At 35.3% G+C, this 19,912-nt stretch overlaps 1 protein-coding gene across 1 annotated transcript in view; it reads left to right on the top strand.

Annotated features, from left to right (window-relative positions):
- Positions 1–19,912, top strand: part of LOC106056736 (cadherin EGF LAG seven-pass G-type receptor 2-like) — a 99,653-nt gene that overhangs the window by 60,176 nt on the left and 19,565 nt on the right. The window contains exons 6-14 of the mRNA XM_056027619.1: positions 2,075–2,282; positions 3,678–3,790; positions 4,896–5,140; positions 6,112–6,186; positions 6,345–6,505; positions 9,116–9,268; positions 9,501–9,611; positions 10,487–10,652; positions 13,045–13,310. Coding sequence (XP_055883594.1) covers positions 2,075–2,282; positions 3,678–3,790; positions 4,896–5,140; positions 6,112–6,186; positions 6,345–6,505; positions 9,116–9,268; positions 9,501–9,611; positions 10,487–10,652; positions 13,045–13,310 — 1,498 coding nt within the window. The remainder of the gene's footprint in view (positions 1–2,074; positions 2,283–3,677; positions 3,791–4,895; positions 5,141–6,111; positions 6,187–6,344; positions 6,506–9,115; positions 9,269–9,500; positions 9,612–10,486; positions 10,653–13,044; positions 13,311–19,912) is intronic.

Here is a 19,912-nt window from a genome sequence, read left to right as displayed (position 1 = left end):
GTCATCGTGATTATCCGTGCATTTCTTCTTCTTTGTTGTTGCCTTAACTCTTTCTCTCCGTAATTAGTTACCACATTCTGGTGGAATCAACGCTGGTATCGTCAGTTCGGAGAGACAGAGTTAAGAGTGGAGTCGATGTCTCTCGGAGCGCTACTTCTATGCAAGTTCGCCTCCATCTGCCTTTCTGAACAAATTGTTGTGCCTGGGAGGGATTCAAAGCAGATAAAAATGTGTTACCTCCATATTACCGATGGTTCGTATCCCAACACTCTCGGTTTGGAGGCGAGTTCGAAGGCCGAGCACACCGGGGAGACTCCCTGAAATTCCCACTTTGTCAGCCGTACGGGTTTCGGCCATGACGGTTCCTTGAAGTACTGTGCGTGGATAGTGACATGATTTTGGGTCTCTCTTCCATCCCCGTAAGTGCAGCGAATTAAGGCCTAGGGCACTTCAAAGGGGGGTTCCGTTTTGCTTCCTTGTTGGCCTAATCGTCTTCTCTAGCGACCGTTGAGGCCGAGAAGCATTGGGCCAGATATCACTATTATTACTGCACCTACGTAGGTCATTTTCAGCTACGTAACAGCCTTCTCTTATTGATGAGGTCTAGCATGGTAAACAGTGTACCTTATATAATATTAATCTATCTTCATTCATCTGGGAATGCCCGTGTGTTGACTATGGACGCGTTTGGTGCTATTAACACCATTAATTTGTTCTGTTGTTTTTTTGTTTTTTTTTTGTGGGGAGTCTTACGGTATCATCGGAGAGAAAGAACGACAACTCTGGCTGTTAACGAGGCAGTGACTCACCCCCTAGTGATAAAATCTTCTTTGAGTTTAGGGACATCACCACTCTGACATGAATCAATAAGCTCAGGGGCCGCTACTCTCGGAATTCCCGCAACATGCCTGGCATTGATGGGGGGACATGTCCAATTGATGGAATTAGAGGATCGAATGAGAGGTTCCAAGGGGTTCGCGGGCGGCTCTCTTATTCTCGTGTCAAGTGGACATCGAGAGGACAGTGAAATGGGGGACATTCGCGTGGCACATACATCTAGCCTCGAACCCATGGCACATCTAGACCCGAGCACATGTAAATATAAAGTTAAAAACGTTTGTAAAATCGTATGCATTATAATTTCTATTTAAATTAATGCAAGTCAATGTGACTTTACTAAACAATCTTCCTTGACAGATCTACCAGTATACTTCATAATAACTTGTACAACTAATAATAGAAAACTCTAAAATCGATACGATTGAATGTATTTTAAATTAACAATAATTTTTTATTAAAACAATACATATTGTAAAATGTACATGCTTTCAACAATAAAAGACATGTCAGAATAGGACTTGTTGAAGACACACTAACGTGGAGTTTAAAAAGAAAACACATCAGAGTGGGGTGAATAAAGGGAACCTAGAGAAAAATTTAAGGAAATGAACACTGATTGTTAAGATCCAGTTTAAGGCATTAAAGTATAATAAAATAGAAAAAGAAAGAAAAGCAATATGGAAAAATGTGGGGTGAATAAAGGGAACCTAGAGAAAAATTTAAGGAAATGAACACTGATTGTTAAGATCCAGTTTAAGGCATTAAAGTATAATAAAATAGAAAAAGAAAGAAAAGCAATATGGAAAAATGTGGGGTGAATAAAGGGAACCTAAAGAAAAATGTAAGGAAATGAAGGATGAGATTTTGAACTAGATAAAACATAACAATGTTTAGGATGCTGGATTGAAAGATCACTTCTTGTCAACTAAATATCTCTGATAGCAGTTGAGTCGGTAGCGTTATATTACATATCTTTTGTTTTTAGTTGCTCCAGTTTTATAGAGTAAGCCTCCACTATGTGCTCATATTGAGAACTAATTTGTGCTATAAACTTCAGAGTTGACACCTTTAATTCAGCAATGCTTCAAAGTGCTCACAAATTACCATCTGCCTTTCAAAATACATTGTTTATCATCACTTTCTAGATCTAGTCACATGTTATATTTATAGTTATCTGAATATATGACAAAAATCTTTCTAAGATGTAATGTTCTTTTTGTTTTGTCATCTACAGGTTTGCCACCCAAGAGAAAGACGGGCTCCTGATTTACAATGGCAGGTTTAATGGGGAGCATGACTTCATCGCTCTGGAGATTGTCAACTCACAAATCAAGTTTTCATTTTGCCTGGGCTCTAACGAAACAACCTCTGTGACTACTAACATCAAGGGGGGCGTCTCCAATGGGGAGTGGACAACGGTCAAAGTGGAGTATGTTACAAGAGTAAGTAATATTGAGTTTCCAGTCATTTTTTTTTTGTTCAGTTTTTATGAAACAAGAAACTGAGTTCGTCAACATCTTGTCCCCGTTCACTCAGATGTGATTCACATTTTTTTAACAAATCGAAATGAGCAACTGTGTGAAAAGAAATATACATTGACATGTACTGGAGGTTTTCCTGACAAACTGAACAATGTCAAGGTTCATATACCTTTATTTTGAACACATATCCATGTCTGAAAATCTACAATATTTTCTTGCAATAGAATTATTTCATGTTGAGTATTTAGACATTTAGTTAGAGATTATTTTTTTTAATTGCAGGTCATTTTGGTATTTTTGTAGCTTTCACATCTATACTATAAAGTAGAATGTCAGGAGTACGTATGTCCTGAATAGAAATCAAAACTGTTTGACCAATCTTGATGAAACTTTGCACAAATGTTCTGGACCCTTGGGTACTAACTGGAACCCTGACACGCATGTGTAGTAGCCCTAAAACAAAACTAAAGACCCTCAAAAAAAAAAAAAGGTGACCCACTCTATGAAAGTATTACTATTTCATGGATCTAGGCCATATTTACCATGTTTAGATCGAAAGGATCTAGATCTAATTTTTAAAACTACACTTTGCACAGATAGTTTTTTACTTTGACACATGAAAATACAAAATATAGTCTTATTGATTTCATTATTTAATAAAATTAACCTTCAAATTTGTGTTTCAAAAGCATTTTTACATAAATTTGTTCCTTATATCTGTGAATTTAGACGACCTGATGACTTTATAATCCCATTCCTTTAACAAATCCGGTAAACCCTGTTTTAATTGTACTTTATATCCTATTCATCTCGAACTCCTTTCGTTTTTAATAGATATGTATTGGCTTAACTGGCAAACCCATTTTCACAAAACTACTTTTATTTTCGTGGCGAAAGAGAAAAACTTGAAAGGAACATTAGCTAAGTTTAACATACATCTAAATCAAATCCACTAGATTTGTAAACACAAACTAGGACCCACAGGCCGCGGGTAATGTCCGGCTAGTTAAAAATTTTTAAAAATTAAAATTCTTATGTCTAAAGTACTAAAATGCTTCTAGTTCAGTTTATCAACTAAAGAATAAGTTTATTGATACAAAATACTAATTGCCAAAGGTTAGGATTACAAGTGCACTTTTTTTCTATCCCTTGGAAACAGATGTTATTGATAAATTTTATCTTTTCACTAAAAACACTACAAAAGAAATAGGTTTTCATTAAGAAACAAAAAAGAAGATATAGTTGTTACTGTGATTGATGTTTTCTTATCTTTGAATGTATTCAGACTTGTGAATTGTGTGTATTTAAGAACACCTCATTCCAATAAACATTGATTTTTTTTTTTAATCTTGCCAGGTGGCCACTATATCAGTGGGGGAGGACTGTGACCCAGAGATAGCTATCAACTTCCAAGACAAATTGGGTCCGTATTCCTGCGCTGTCAGAGTCAAGCAGACATTGGCTGATGTGTAAGTTTCGACATTATCTAGCATGTCACTGATTTGGGCTTAACAATTGAACTATTAGACGTTGGTAGATGTGAGTTGACTTGCTGCTCATCATTCCTCTTCAAAGCTAATTGCTGAACTCCTTTGCCTAATAATTCTAATATTACCATAGAAGCATTGTCTGTCTTTTTAGCAAAGCGTTCATAGCATAGCATTCTAATTAAGTTTACCTTTTTTACAAGAGTAAAAATAAACTTGTTACATAGTTTAATTGATTAAAAAACACAAACATGCCCATAAGACAAGTCACTAGTACAATGCGCACTGGACTGTTGTTCCGGCACTGGACTGTTGTTCCGTCATCTCGATGATTCTGGGTTCATACCCTGCCCACTGCCATTTCCTGTTGTCCTGCGGGAGGTTTGGGCTAGGATGTAGATTATCTTAACTCTGAAGGAACATCCAAAACATGTAAAACATTTTACAAATATTTTAGTGTAACTGACTAATCAGCTGTTTATTTCGATGCCATATTGGTTTCAAGGGGTGTTACTCCAAAATACTGACTGGCATAACCTATATTACACACATATTAACAAACATTACATATCATATTCCAAGAAATATGTTTAGCATATAGTAAAATTAAAATGCATGTCATATAACTAATACTAACATGATTAAGGCTAATTTTGAACAAATGTTTTTAGAAGTCTTCTAAATAGTAGTGAAGCATGTAGTCTGAGCATCATGAAGAGGAAGTTCTAGACTACTTAGCCTTCCATGTAATTTGTCTGTTTGTATAGAACATTTTGAAGTGAACATTTATTTGATGTCTAAAAAAACATGGAAAATTTGTTGCTCTAAAGCAGTGGTTCCCAAACTTTTTTCTTAAAGGAACACTTCGCACATACTAAGTATTTATTGGAATGCTTTGCTTATTTTTTTAGAGAGATTAAATCAAATAGTGGCCTACTAGTTAATTATTCTAGTTGTTCTTGGGACACATATTCTGGCCTAGTGTTCACAGAACACAGTTTTGGAGTCATTGCTCTAAAGATTCGTATGAGATTCATGTGCTTGAGAAATACTTTATAACTTTAACTAAATCTTTTTTTTCTTTCAGGTGTAACAATCCCATCAAAGAATGCAATCGTTTGCTGGACCTAACTGGACCTCTTCAGGTTGGTGGTATGCCTGTCATGCCCAGCAGTGGTCAAGTGGACAACCAGGACTTTATCGGCTGTATCTCAGATCTGTACATTGACCACAAGCTTGTGGACCTCGACTCGCCCATAGCAGACCATTCGACCAGCTTAGGATGTCCCCCCAAAGAACTCATGTGCCAGTCTGCTCCTTGTAAGAATGGAGGTAGGAAAAAGTTGTGAGTCAGTTGAACTAAATGTCGTATGAAAACATAAAAGCACTTGGCTTGAAGTTTCATACAAATGTGTTATAGTAAGAAAGTTATGTATTGCTGATTTAGACATGACACTGAAGTAGAAATTGTAACCACCAACCAAAGGAATAGATATGATTCTAGATTAAAGGCAGGCTGTTTTTAAAGGATATATTAGTGGTTTTTACTGTTGCCAGAGGCTTAGTGAGCAAAAACGTGCGCCTAGGTACATTATTGACATCCCCCCCCCTCCAGGGTGAACTTAGACCACTGCAACCCATGCGGTTGCAGTGGGCCCCGTGCTATATCTAGGCATAAATTATTAAATTAAAACATTATAACTTATACATAATCCGTAGTTTCCTGATTTTCCTAGGGCTCCTGGAAATCTCCTGTAATTTCAAAATTTACAAATAAAAGTCCTGGAAATCTGAAATGAAAAGTTTCCTGAAAAATAGACAAAATTGTCATTTTGGAGTGCCAATCCTACGCGTGATAAAAAAAAACAAAAAAACTTTATTGTCAGCTTTCATTGGATAAAAATGTATTGAAAAGACAAATATATTTTCTAATGTAAAATCTTAATTTTGATATTATGCTACCCAGAGTGGGCCCTGCGCAATCCATTTTGTATAGGGCCCTGCAATTGTTAGGTCCGGCCCTGCCCCCCCCCCTCCCCTGAAGATCACATAGAAATATAGGCTTATAAATATAATACAAATAATCTTATAAATGTATTACCTAACTACAATAATTAATTTTTTTTTACTCCTCTCTGCGTGTGGCACCCCACTACTGAGGGTGGTGCTCGGGGGAATCGTGCCCCCCCACACTACGCCCCTGACTGCTGCCCATTGAAAACTCTTTGCAAATATTAAACAAACAGTCCATAATTTTTTTTTTATTTTCTTTTTTTATTATCTTATTGAACCTGTTTTGGCAGGTACATGTCGTGAGGGCTGGAACACTTTTCTCTGTGATTGTGTGGAACGAACTGGTGGTAAAGATTGTAGTCAGAGTAAGTGGAAACATTTGTTTACTCCCCTTGAAATGATTTGCTATAATCTATCAACATTAATTGTTAATCTTTACGTTTTTATGCTTAATAATGTAGATAATGCTATGTAATGTAGTGTATTAAAACTTTTATTTAATGAATGTGCATTTATCTTTCAGCTATTGAAATGTCCCGCACTCTGAAAGGTAATGCCTACCTGACCTACAGCAATCCAAGTATCATTAGGTACCCTTGGTTCAATGGTGTGGCCTTCAGGACCAGGAGCACCAGTGGTGTCATCATGCAAATTATGTTGAACTCTGGAGATGTAACCATACAGGTTAGAGACCAAAATGTTGACTCACCAAACAGGAGAGTTCTTTTATCAAACTGGTCCAGAGTTGTTTTGGACTAGTTCTTTAGTTCCATCCTTTGTTGATGGCTTGAGGTCTGGACTGAAATTGTTTTTAAGGTATCTTATTACCTTTCCCTGTTAATGTTGGTGTTATGATGGGATTATGTTTGCAAATATTTCTTGGTATTTTCAGAACTATGTCCGATTACCCTACTTTCACCATAATGCCGGAGCTGCTTATTTTATTGAAGAAAATACAGAAATCCTTATTAGGAAATGAAATGTTTTAATGCATATAGAAATCATGAATATATTGAACACACACTATAAACTCACAATATAACTTAATATCCATAGCACATTAACAAAAGTAGACATAAAACTTACTTTCATTGACTAACTCCTCCTGTGTATTGTCTTCCCCTTGTATAAATACCCTGCCTAAAATTAGCCTTGATTTTTTTCTCGGCTATTTTTAGTACTAAGGAAAGTCCATGTGTCTACAATAAGCAATAGACACAAGTTAGCGTATTTCCAGAAGCTAATAACTGTAGAAACTAACATCCAAAGACTACAATTGGTAGCATGAGTAGTAAAGACTGTAGCTGAACAGTACTGACTTATTGTGAACCGTACCTTTGTACAGAACTGGTTCTGAGCTATACAAAGACTTTCCTTATATAGGGTCCATGAAACCTTCTAGAAAGAATCTCCCCTGATCTTATCGCAGGCCAAGTGTTCACAGCAGAGTATTCTTGAAAAGCCAGTATCCTTGTCAGTATGCTGGTCTTGGTCACATGTGTTGGCTGATTGCATACAACCACCCCTACACCATCTGTAACATTATTAATTAAACTTTATTTTAAATGGACACTTATCAAGTGGAGACTATGTACATAGCTGGTCATTCTTCTAACCTTACCATGCCCTTATAGAAAATGAGTATGCAAACTCTTTCATCAAATTCTGTTACATTTAATAAGAAACTACGATGGCTATGATTCTGATTCCAGTAACTTTTGTAGAGAAGCCTATCATTAATAATACACAATAGAGTAGAAAAGAAAAAACTTCAAAAAAAATTCATAACCTTGTCTACCGAACACAACACATTTTGTTTTCTTCCTTGTAGAAAATTGTGACAATCATATTTTTTTTTATTCCAATCTTCATTTGATTAGCTGTGCACTCGCTCGGTGGTTGAATTCTATCTCTTTGTACCTTGGTGGTCCACTTCTTGTCATACCCACTGAACCCTCTTAACAGCATTGACCTGGAGCAATGTTTGGCTGCCTCTTAACCCCCCCCCCTCCCAAACACATACATACAGGCACACACAAACGCACATTCACTCCTAGCAGACTTGCACTGAAACACCCCCACAAGTGTCACACATGAGCTGGCAATGTTAATGGCCTTGTCACTACAAACTCATTTTTTTTTCAACAAGGTGTTGTCCATGTATAGAACTTATAAAATAGAAAGTTAAAACATATTTTCTTCAAAATCTCATTTTTAAAATTATGTTTTTGATAATGGTTATCAAGTAGGTAGAAATTGTACTGATGATGATAGAGTGATTTATTGATGTTCACTAAAAGATCTTAAGAAAAAAAAATTTGGTTACCTACAAGAGTTCTAGGGTGACAGAAGCAACCATGCAAATTCAAAGGGCAGTGATTACAGTTGGACCTCAGGGTTGGAATGTTTTAAGAAGATTGAGGGCACAAAGATTTAACAATTTTGAAACGAAGAAAACCATATTTATATTCTATATTGACAAAACTCAATTAGAATCAGTAATTAACAAATTAACCCCCTAAATATGCATAGGATGTATTGATTATTACTACTGTAATGAAATATCTTGTAAGTAATAAAGTTACTTATAATTAGTACTGGCTTGATCTTTTGGTTTTCTAAGATAAAAGATTGAGTACTGGAGAAGATGGAAGTGTAGAATGTGTTGTAAAACTTTATGATGTCTCGAACCAAAGAGAAGATAACTGTCAATACAAACATGTCTGAGAGAATTAGATAGGAGTTGCTTTCTCTTTTATTGCCAATTATTACAGATTATTCTGTGCAACTTCTTGAGGCGAAATCTTTGATACGCAGCTGCTGTCACAGGTTGGGCACCAGGTGCTGTTACACTTTCACCCATCTTTCTACAACTATTTTATATGGCAAATGCAATCCAGGACTCTTCCTTTATGCTTGCTCTCCATGTGGATATATCCAGCACAACATTTTCCCAACTGTTAGTGTCAATTTTGAATGCCTACATGTAGCATTTGCATACATCAGTTTACCTTAAAAGTGTACAACCAGCAGCTCCCCTTCCTTCTGTTGGATCACAATACAGAAGGTTTTGTGGAAGTTAACCTTGTGGCATTCTATGAACATAACCAAGCCATCCAAGGCAGAAGGGGGCTCTGTCCCCACTCGCCACCTCCTTTGGTTATAAAGACTTCTGCTCTAGTGTGGTTAAACATGTACATAACTTAAGGTAACCTAATTATAGTTTTGTTCTATAGTGAAGACTATTTTTATATTAGTTTCATTCAAGCTCTCTCCTTTTGCTAATGTGTCCAGATTGTTGATGGAATCCTACGCTACAGCTACTTAAACGCCATCTTCACCCTAAACAACGTTCGTGTGGACGATGGACTTTGGCATTACTTTGAGGTCCGTTGGCTGGACAAAGGTTCCATAGATATGTTCTTGGACTATGGTCAATATGAATGGGTATGTCTAAAAAAAAATTTAAAGTATTAAGGATTTTAAAAAGTTGAACCAATGCTTTAATTTTATAAGAATGTAACATTTAAAAAAAGGAAACAAGCAGATTTTGAATACAATAAGTTTCAGATCAAATTGTGTAAATACAATATGGTCTTGTTATTTTGTTGAAGATGACATTAGGTTTAAAGAAGTGAAACATTTATAGAAATAATTCACACATTTTTTGTGTCAATAGAAATATAACACGTCCACGTCAGTGATGGGTAAAGAGATACAGCTAGTATATGTGGGAGCCTCTCGAGACGGCAACAAACCAATGGAGAAATTTTTCACAGGTTGTGTCAAGGTAAGGCATTGTCTGTGAGAGTAAAGACATAATGTTGCTTTAGGTGGACACTTATGTCACTTTAGGTGGACCTGTCTGCCTTATGTCTGTCACTTTAGGTGGACATGTCTGCCTTATGTCTGTCACTTTAGGTGGATCTGTCTGCCTTATGTCTGTCACTTTAGGTGGACATGTCTGCCTTATGTCACTTTAGCTGGACATGTCTGCCTTATGTCTGTCACTTTAGGTGGACATGTCTGCTTTATGTCACTTTAGGTGGACAGTCTGCCTTATGTCACTTTAGGTGGACATGTCTGCTTTATGTCACTTTAGGTGGACAGTCTGCCTTATGTCACTTTAGGTGGACATGTCTGCTTTATGTCACTTTAGGTGGACCTGTCTGCCTTATGTCTGTCACTTTAGGTGGATATGTCTGCTTTATGTCACTTTAGGTGGACATGTCTGCCTTATGTCACTTTAGGTGGATATGTCTGCCTTATGTCACTTTAGGTGGACATGTCTGCCTTATGTCACTTTAGGTGGACATGTCTGCCATGTGTCACTTTAGGTGGATATGTGAAATACTTGATTTGTAATTTTAAGATGCTCCTTCAAAAATAAAGATTGCTGCATCCTAGCCGAAATCTTCTGCATGATGACAATACCATTGGGTCCACAGTCCAGAGCAGATCCACACAACCAGGCAGCCATCCCTAATCTTTGAACTTGAAGACATTGCTTTTTTATGATTATTATTATTATTATTATTATGATAAGGCAATTTTATGCATTCAGTATCTTTTTATTCTTTACAAAAAAGTTATGATCACATTTCTTATCTTAATCTGAAGTGTAGAGAAAAATGAATTAAATATTTTTTTTTGTATTGACTTCAGGACATGAGAGTTGGCAACACTGCCCAATCCTTCTTACAAAATCCTAATCCTAGTGACCCCAATACACCAGTTGGATGTCATGGTGACCCAGTTTGTCCGATGGGGGAGTGTGGTGTTGGTCAATGCTTAGATGAGTGGAATAACCACAGTTGTCAATGTCCTCCAGGTAAGTAAAGAGTTTATAGCCTAGAAGTCATGGAAGTATGGTTGATGAGTCTACAAGTTTCATTGGGAAACAAGAAGCAAAACATATGTTTGAAAGTTGGCTAAAACATTTATACAAAATATTTTTTTTAAACTCATTAAGTCTTCACCTATCCCTTAGTCTGTTGGACCATTGGGGCATCACACAAGATTTGTCAACCATCTTTCACCATTCCTTTGTGTCTTTTGCCTTGGATAGAATCTCTTTCAATGGCGAGCCAGTCCATTTTTTATGTTGTTTTCCCATCGCTTTCTCTGTCTGCCTCTTCTTCTTTTTCCTTGTACGGTTCCTTGAAGCAAGGTCTTTGCAAGCCCAGAATATCTTGAAATATGGCCAGAGTTTTAGTTTTTTTTTCAATAGTTAGCAGGTCATGGTGGGGGTCCAATCGCTCTAGTAGCCCTGTCTCTAATCTCTTTGTTTGTGATGTGGTCATTAAGTCTACCTTGGACAAAGTTGAATGTAGACTTCCTTCACTAAGCTCTGTGACAGTATGAAAAGAGAGGCTTAAAAAAGATAAGTTGAGTCAATATTTTAAACTTAAAAATCTTTAATGATCAAGGATAGAAACAATTGCACTAAAAAAATGTTTTGTTACAGATAAGTCACAGATTTCTTTCTTCTAAAAAACAATCAAACAAAAAGAAATTTAATATATCTAGTGGAGGATATATTGGTGTGCAAACTAATTGTTCATGCTAATATTTTCACCATGAACTAGATACTACATTATTATATTACTCTGACAATGTTAACAATAACTTCATCATCTGAAGACAAAACTTGTCAAACTTTGTGCAGAAGATTTTGATAATATTGATGCACTTATGATATACAGTTGACACTTTTGACACATTGGATGTAAATAAATAACATCAATCATCATTTTTAGTGTCAAAGGAGATTTTTTAAAACTGCATATAGAAATCACGTAAATAGCTACAACACAATTTAACATCATAATGTTACGAATCTCACTATCCAGGCTCTCTGCAAACTGCACCAAACACCACCAACATAAAGAACTTGACAACTCAGAGCTCCAAAGTAACGTTACACTTTAATAGTTGAATAAATAACAGCCAATACTGTACAATTGGCAGCATGTAACACAAGACTGTACAAATATCTCTTCGATAACACCGTACCGCCGTATCAACTCTTGCACTGGCCTCTCCGTCTCGCTCCGGTGCACTGGGTTCAACAGTTCAGGATTGACTTCACACACTAGGCTCGTTGTGTCGGACTCGATCGCAGACCAGGATCAAGACGCCAGTTGTCTCAACAGTACTCCGCATTGAACCGTCATAATGCTCCGTACAGAACCACATCGCTGAACTGTACTGTAGTGAACCGGGCTCTGAACCGTCTTGACTGCGTCACCTCCGCTCTTATATAGGGTCCCTACTGGCCTTCTCAAACCGAACAGAACGCCGCTCGACGTTTCTAGGTTGTCAGATGACTACAACTCTCGTGACTCTCCTGAGTTCTGTTCACGACGGCGATCCTTCCCAAACTGTCCTGTTGACATTCGACTCGGCTGACCGTCGTAGCTCGTCACGGTTGACCGCTCGTCTAGCGCTGGCCTGGGGCGATTTGCGTCGGCTGACTACACACACCACTACCCCTCTCTGTGCCACCACCAAGTTTATAACAATATAAACAAGTAAAGATTTCTTTTAGGACCTAAAGAGCCATGTGTAGCATGGGATGCAATGTTCATTTTTTGGTGTGCCCAATGGTAAACAAGTGCTACATAGTTGGACTAATGGCTGTTACTTTCCCAGAAAGATGTAAAGTAAAATTCCCCTTTCAGACCTTGTGGTCTATTGGGTAGATGATGTAGAGGTCATCTGTTTCTGTAACCTATTGTTAACAGGGGTTCATGTGGCCAGCACAACGACCAACCACCTTTATTTTCCCCAACTAATGTCAGGTACCAATTAAAGCTGGGTGGACTCAGAGGTGCCCAAAAGATTCCAAAATTAAAAATCGCAGACTTCACCAGGATTCGAACCCCCGGACCCAATTATAAAAAGTGCCAATTATAAATTAATAAACATGATATCCATCAAACTATATTTAAAAACTTAGTTACTATTATGATTTAAGAATCCAATTAATTTTTAAATTTTGTGAATATTCCCCTAAAATGTATTTTTTAAATGGTTATTAGTTTAAAAATTCTCAACCTGTATGGCAACATTTATGCACTACGCAAGACAGCAGGGTTTCTGTCCAGGGCTTTTGCAAGAGAGGATTTGAGCCTCTCAAGCCCTCACTCAAATGGAGTTTGATGATGATGATGATTAGTTTAATGTATACATTTTATTTCAAATAATCTTTATTTCTGCAGGCACCACAGGACCCATGTGTTTAGAGATATGCTCCAACTACAACCCTTGTAAGAACTGGGCAGAGTGCAAACAGCCCGAGGCAGGAAAAAACACGTACAGCTGTGAATGTGGTGTTAGGCAGAGCGGCAAGTACTGTGAGAACCAGGCCCCGGCAACTTGCCCCGCTGGGTGGTGGGGTAAAACAGAGTGTGGCCCCTGCAACTGTCAGTCAGACAAAGGTTTTGAAGAGAGCTGTAACAAGGAGAATGGAACATGCAACTGTAAAGTAAGTTCAGGACAAAGATTTTTACTATAAAATTTAACGGAATTTCCGTTTTGAAAACTAGAACTCTACAATACATGTTGAGTTCACACAGTGAGTTCACACAGTGAGTTCACACAGTTCTGTTTCTTAAAGACTTTTGTGTGTGTTGAGAGCATCTCTTTGACTTATTGCTTCTAGTTTATGCATACAAGATGGCTGCCTGGTCATCTGGTATGGACTCTGGACTGATGAACAACTGTCTCCAGTTTGAACCCTCCCTGCCGCCCTTTGGGAGCTTTGACCTAGGATGTAATAATCTTCAAATCTGAAAGAACATCTGAAACATATTAAAAAAAAAACATTAAGAAAGGGCTAGAATTCATTGTACAACTGGTTGCACAAAGGAATTTAACATTTCATAGTTCTTTCTTATAAGCTTCCCTTCAATCTGTATATCAAACCTGACTTCAGTATTGTTGATGGTCTATTTTGTTGATGAGTATATATATGTTACTGGTGCATGCGAGTCCATATGACACAACAACAGAATGAATCAAGAATATACTTAATAACGCAGGCTGATAACTTCAACAATTTAATAAACAATAAAAAGGGCACAGTCCTCTGTCGTCGCTAGCCTAGCGTCGTCCTCTTAGGCGTCTTGTCCGTTATTCTTCTTGTTCATTATCCTACTCTGTTCTTACTCGTCACATTACTTAGGAAAAACCCGATTCACATTAACTTCTACGCATCTTGTGTCATTACATATTTCCTCCCCCCTTTATCAAAAAAAAAATTTTGTCAATTTTTTTTTTTCAGTCTAAAACACTATCCCTACTGTCATGTCTGTACAATATACATGGCCAAAATTTTGGGGAAAGACAAAACAAACATATATCTTGATCTTGATGGACATCATCATGTTTCCCATCTTCATCAGTTCCTGGTAAAATTGTCCATGTTCCTATGTCACAAAGTTCACACTGTAGTTGAATGTTGACACCAAGAAAACAATATGTACAGTTCCAATACAGTTATTGGTAAGAAAATATCCGGTATACAGTGTTCTAATCATCACTCATGTCATTGACGATGAAATAGTATAGTACAGTGTAATAGTTTCACCAACTAATAGTACTAAGTCCATCAAGACATGTATACAGTCCCCATACGACGATGCCTTTGTCGATTCCACAGACATAAAACAGTTTTTCAGAGTAAATACACATGTATATAGTCCACATACGAAGATGCCTTTGCTGACTCCATAGGCATAAAACAGAGTTTTTCAGAGTAAATACTGTTATTGGCTATATGTACGTTGGTGGTTGCCTCGTATCACACCAAACCCCTCCTGTCAGACAAAATGTAATATTTGTGTCAAAACAACTTTCCAAATTATTCTACCTAACTTTTTTTTTGTTGGGTACCAATAAGTATATTTTCTCTCCACTTACCATTTCCAAACTGACCTAGCCTTTTACTAATGGATGATAATGATTATATAAAAAAAATAATGACTGTAGATGATCATACTTACTTTAATTTACACCTTTGACTTCAATTATTGAAATTTTATAATTATCTCCCTTGATTTAATAAAATTCCCAATTTATATTTTACTGAGTTATCTTCCTTTAAAGGAAATAAAATATATAGTCCTTATATAAACAACTTATTCATACCCATTGACTAGAACATATACATATATATACATGCATAAACAAATCAAAATGAATAATCATTATTTACAACAGTTTATCTCACTGTAACTCTTGACAACATGTCAGCTACAATATTAATTTCTCCCCTAATAGCCTCCAATTGAAAATTATATTCTTGTAAAATTAGAAACCACCTGTATAATCTACCATTTTTAATACTTTTTTCTTGCATAAACTTAAGAGGCCTGTGATCAGATAACAATATGAATTTGTTTCCCAGTAAATAGCTTTCCAACTTAGTTACAACCCAAACAACAGCTAAAGCCTCCTTCTCTATGACACTGTATCTCTTCTCAGTATCAGATAATTTCCTACTTACATAAATTATTGGGTGTAATTTATCATACTGTTGCATCAAACAACCTCCTATAGCACTACCAGAAGCATCAGTAGTGACATAGAATATTTTAGAAACATCCGGTAATCTCAATATTAAATTTGTAGAAAAAATATGCTTAACTTTCTCTATAGCTTCTACACACTTTCTATTACAAGTCACTTTTCTAGGCTGTCCTTTCTTTAATAACTGGTTTAATGGATCAACTATCTCTGCTAAATTTGGTATGTATTTTCTATAATAGTTTATCATCCCTAGTATTGATTTAATCTGTTTTTGTGTTGTTGGTATTTCTATTTCTAATATCTTCTTTACATTATCTTCAATGGGACTGATAGTATTATTTTTAACTCTATGTCCTAAAAATGTGATTTCTTCTAAGCCTATCTCTACCTTTTCTGCTTGAACTGTTAGACCATTTTGTTTAATTAACTCAAAAATCTCCCTAATTCCTTTTAAATGTTCTTTCCAATCCTCATGAAAAATGCATATATCATCTAAGTAACAGATTACATTTTTTCTATGACCTATAACCGACATCATCATCCTATTAAAGGTAGCTGGAGCATTTATAAGCCCAAAGCTCATAAAGTTCCATTGGAATATTCCATAAGGAGTGATAAATGCAGTATAAGGTTTAGCTCTATTGGTTAAAGGAATTTGCCAATATCCTTTTGTCAGATCCAATTTTGTAAATACTTTAGCATTGGACAATTTGTGTAATATGTCATCAATGTTAGGCATAGGGTAAGGATCAAATTCAGTTATTTTATTTAACTGTCTATAATCTATGCATAACCTCATATCCCCATTCTTTTTCTTTGCTATAACTATTGGTGAAGCATAAGCTGAATTGGATGGTTCTATTATTCCTAGTTTTAATAAGTTGTCTATTTCATCTTTAACTTTTCCCTGTAAGTGTAATGGAATCCTATAAGGCTTCATGAAAATAGGTTTGTCACTAGTTAACTTTATGTCATGCTTTATGATATTTGTTTTTCCTGGCAAACTGGAAAAAATTTCTTTAAAATCATTGATTACATTTATTATGTCTTTTGTTTTTTCTGGAGATAAATTTTCTAAATTCAGTTTTTCCCATGTTTGATTATCTTTAGTTTCTAGTATAGGAATATTTTTAATATCATTTTCATTAGTTTCCTCATTGATTAAAACAATTAAACATTCATCTACTTGATTTTCATTTTCCACAGTTTCTGTATCTAACTTTTGAGTTTGATTTTCATTGTTTACTTCTGTATCCAAATTTTGAAATTGATTTTCATTTCTCTCATTGTATAACTTCAAATTATTTATATGATATGTTTTTATTTTTCCATTCATATTAATCTTATAGTTTACTTCACTTGTTTTATTTGTAACAACAAATGGACCCTTCCACTGTTTTCCTAATTTGTTTTTTAAGTCAATTACCAAAAGTAATACCTTGTCTCCTACCTCCAATGTTCTTAATTTTCTTTTTTCATTTAAGTTCTCATGTACTGTTTCTTTATATTTCATGTTATTCTCAAAAGCTTCCGCCCATATTTGTTTTAAATCTAAAGCTGTTTCATTGTCATTTTCCTTTTCTATTTTATATAAGATCAAACTTTCTTTAAAAATTTGTATTTCATCCCTAGGTTTCCTTCCATGTACTAACTCATATGGTGAAAATTGAGTTGCCTCATGAATATTATTTCTAATAGAAAATAGAACAAAATTAATATATTGATCCCAGTTTTTCTGATTATTTTCTACAATTTTAGCTAAGGATCTTTTTATAACACCGTTAAGGCGTTCACAAAGCCCGTTGGCTTCCGGGTGGAATGGCGATGATTTAATGTGTTCTATACCATATTTTAATATCCATCTTTTAAATAACTCAGATGTAAACATAGAAGCATTGTCTGATAGTAATGTTTTTGGTATCCCATGTCTGACTATGAACTTTTGATCTAAAGCATTAATAATATTTTCTGTGTCTATATTGGATAATACCACTGCTTCAGGATATCTACTGAACATGTCTACTATTGTCAATATGTACTTATTATTATGTTCTGTTTTAGTTAAAGGTCCTATGATGTCTATTGCTATTTTTTGAAATGGTTTATTTGGTTCATCCATTGACTGTAATGGAGCTTTACCTAATTTACCCTTAAGTCCCCTTCTTTGACACATATCACATGATCTTATGTATTTTGATATGGTTCCTTTCATTTTAGGCCAAAATACTTGAGTTGCTAAATTTCTAAAACATTTCTTTATACCTCTATGTCCACTTAAATTACTGTCATGTGACAAAATCATGACATCCTTCCAATACTTTTGTGGTAAGACTAATTGTTTTATTTCTCTATCATTTATTTTTGTTTTCCTAAATAGTATTCCTTCTTCTATGACATATTTCTCCATTGGGTTATTATTTCTCCTGTCACTAATTCTGTCATATGTTTTCCCAATGATGTTATCTTGTTTTTGTTCTTGAGCCAATTTGTTTATTCCTTTCAATTTTTCTGTTTTCATTTCTTCAGTTCCATCTTTCTGTTTTTCTGCTTGCGTTTCGTCTTGTTTTTGACCTTGTATTTCAACCTCTTTCTCTTTATCTTCTTCACCATTAACTATTTCATCATTCATATCAATAAGTTCCTGAGTTTCTTGTTTTGGCTTGTTCTTAGATCTGGTTATTACCATATTACTAATGTAATTATCTGTTTCAGTATTCCTATTCTGCTGTAACCTTTCATATTTCTTTTCCCATGCTTCAATTTCCTGTCTTGAACATTCCTTCAAACCTGTTAAGTTTCCAATTAACATATCATGTCTCATGTTAGGCATGGCTACTCCCTCACAATGGCCAGTGTAAAAAGGTGTCTCAATAAACACTTTAAATACTTTAAATTCCTTTATACTGCCATCTGCCAACTCCACTTTCCTTGTATATCCCCTATAATATTGCGCCTCAATGAGATCAGCCCGAACCACGAGTGTGTTACAGCCACTATCTCGGATTGCCTTTATTGGAACATTGTTAATAAAAGCTGGGTAGAAAGCTAAATTGTTTTTATTTTCCCTAACAAAAAACACTCTGTCAGAATCTCTATTTTTATATTCCCTGCTTTTACTCCTATTGTATGTGTTATTATTGTAATTGTTGTTGTAATTGCTGTACCTATTCCTACTGTCTGCTCTGTAATTATTTCTACTATCTGTCCTATTGTAATTATGTGTACTACTTGATCTATTATAATTATTCCTACTGTTTGACCTGTTTTGTGTTCCCCTGCATCTCATAGCCATATGTCCTTTTTTCCCACATCTATAACATGTAACATCCCTGTTGTTTGACCTATCTCTACTATTGCTATATCTAAAATGTTGGCTATCCCTACTTCTATTTCTACTTCTTTCATTGTTTTCCTGTGTATATCCCACTAGATCAATATTCTTTTTATCTTTACATGAAAAAAGGTTGTTGGGATAGGCATTTTTATATGTTCTTATTATCTCAGTAACATCATCCAAAACTTTGGGATTCCTTTCTTTGATAAATGATTGTAATTGAGGGTCACACTTGGCTACAAAATTATCAAGTAATATAAAATTTTTTAATCCCTCAAAGGTACTGTCAATCTTCTCAAATCCCAGCCATTTATTAAAATAGTCTTTTTCCAAATTTATAGTGGTTTGTGGTTCTATCTGATTGGAAGGTGTGTTTTCAAAATATTTTTTTCTGAATGTGCTGGCATTGTGTCCATATGCATTCAGCAATTCCTTTTTTAAAACTTGGTAGCTATTTTGTACAGTATGATTATGGTTTTGACAAATTGTAAGAGCTTGCCCTTGTACAAAGTCTAACAAAATTTGAGACCACTCTTCCTCCCTTATATTGCAATTAACCATTTTAATTTCATATCTCTTTAGGTAATCTGAAATGCAATCTCTAGCCTCCTGAAAGGGTTGTAGTTTTTTCCTCAACCAATGGTTGTTATCACTTGAAATATTAGTGTTGTTTGTGTGATTATTACTATTATTGGTTTCAATGTGATTGTCTGGGGCATTGGTAGTATTAGTATTAGATCTATCATTAGTATTATTGCTATTAACTTTTTGTTTATTTTGTTTAGCTTCAATTCTCAATTTCTCAAGATCATATTGTAATTTCCTATCTGCTTCTTCTTTTATTAATTGTGCTTCCCTATCTTTTTCTTTCTCCCTTATCTGATCAATTCTATCTCTCTCTATTGTCACCATTTGCTGCACATAGCTAGTTAGGTCCTTCCCTTTAAGTTCTAATTGTTTAGCCTCAGCAATAATTTGCTGGCGAAAAGTCTCCATATAATCAAAGTTTGGAGCTGTTGCCATTATGCTTATTTTATTTTAAACAATGTCTCAATATAGTTTTGATATGGCCTCCCTATTGGCCTAAATTTAGTCACAATTTAGTTTTCACAAAAACTCACTTTCAAATACTTCTTGTAATATATATATATTTATATATTTAAATACCTTTGCTCAGTGTTATATCAACAAATATTACCTCAGTGGACTTACTCACAACCACA

Source organism: Biomphalaria glabrata, chromosome 4 (assembly GCF_947242115.1).
Source record: "Biomphalaria glabrata chromosome 4, xgBioGlab47.1, whole genome shotgun sequence".
Classification (NCBI taxonomy): Eukaryota; Metazoa; Mollusca; class Gastropoda; family Planorbidae; genus Biomphalaria; species Biomphalaria glabrata.
This window is presented reverse-complemented; position numbering and strand designations above follow the sequence as displayed.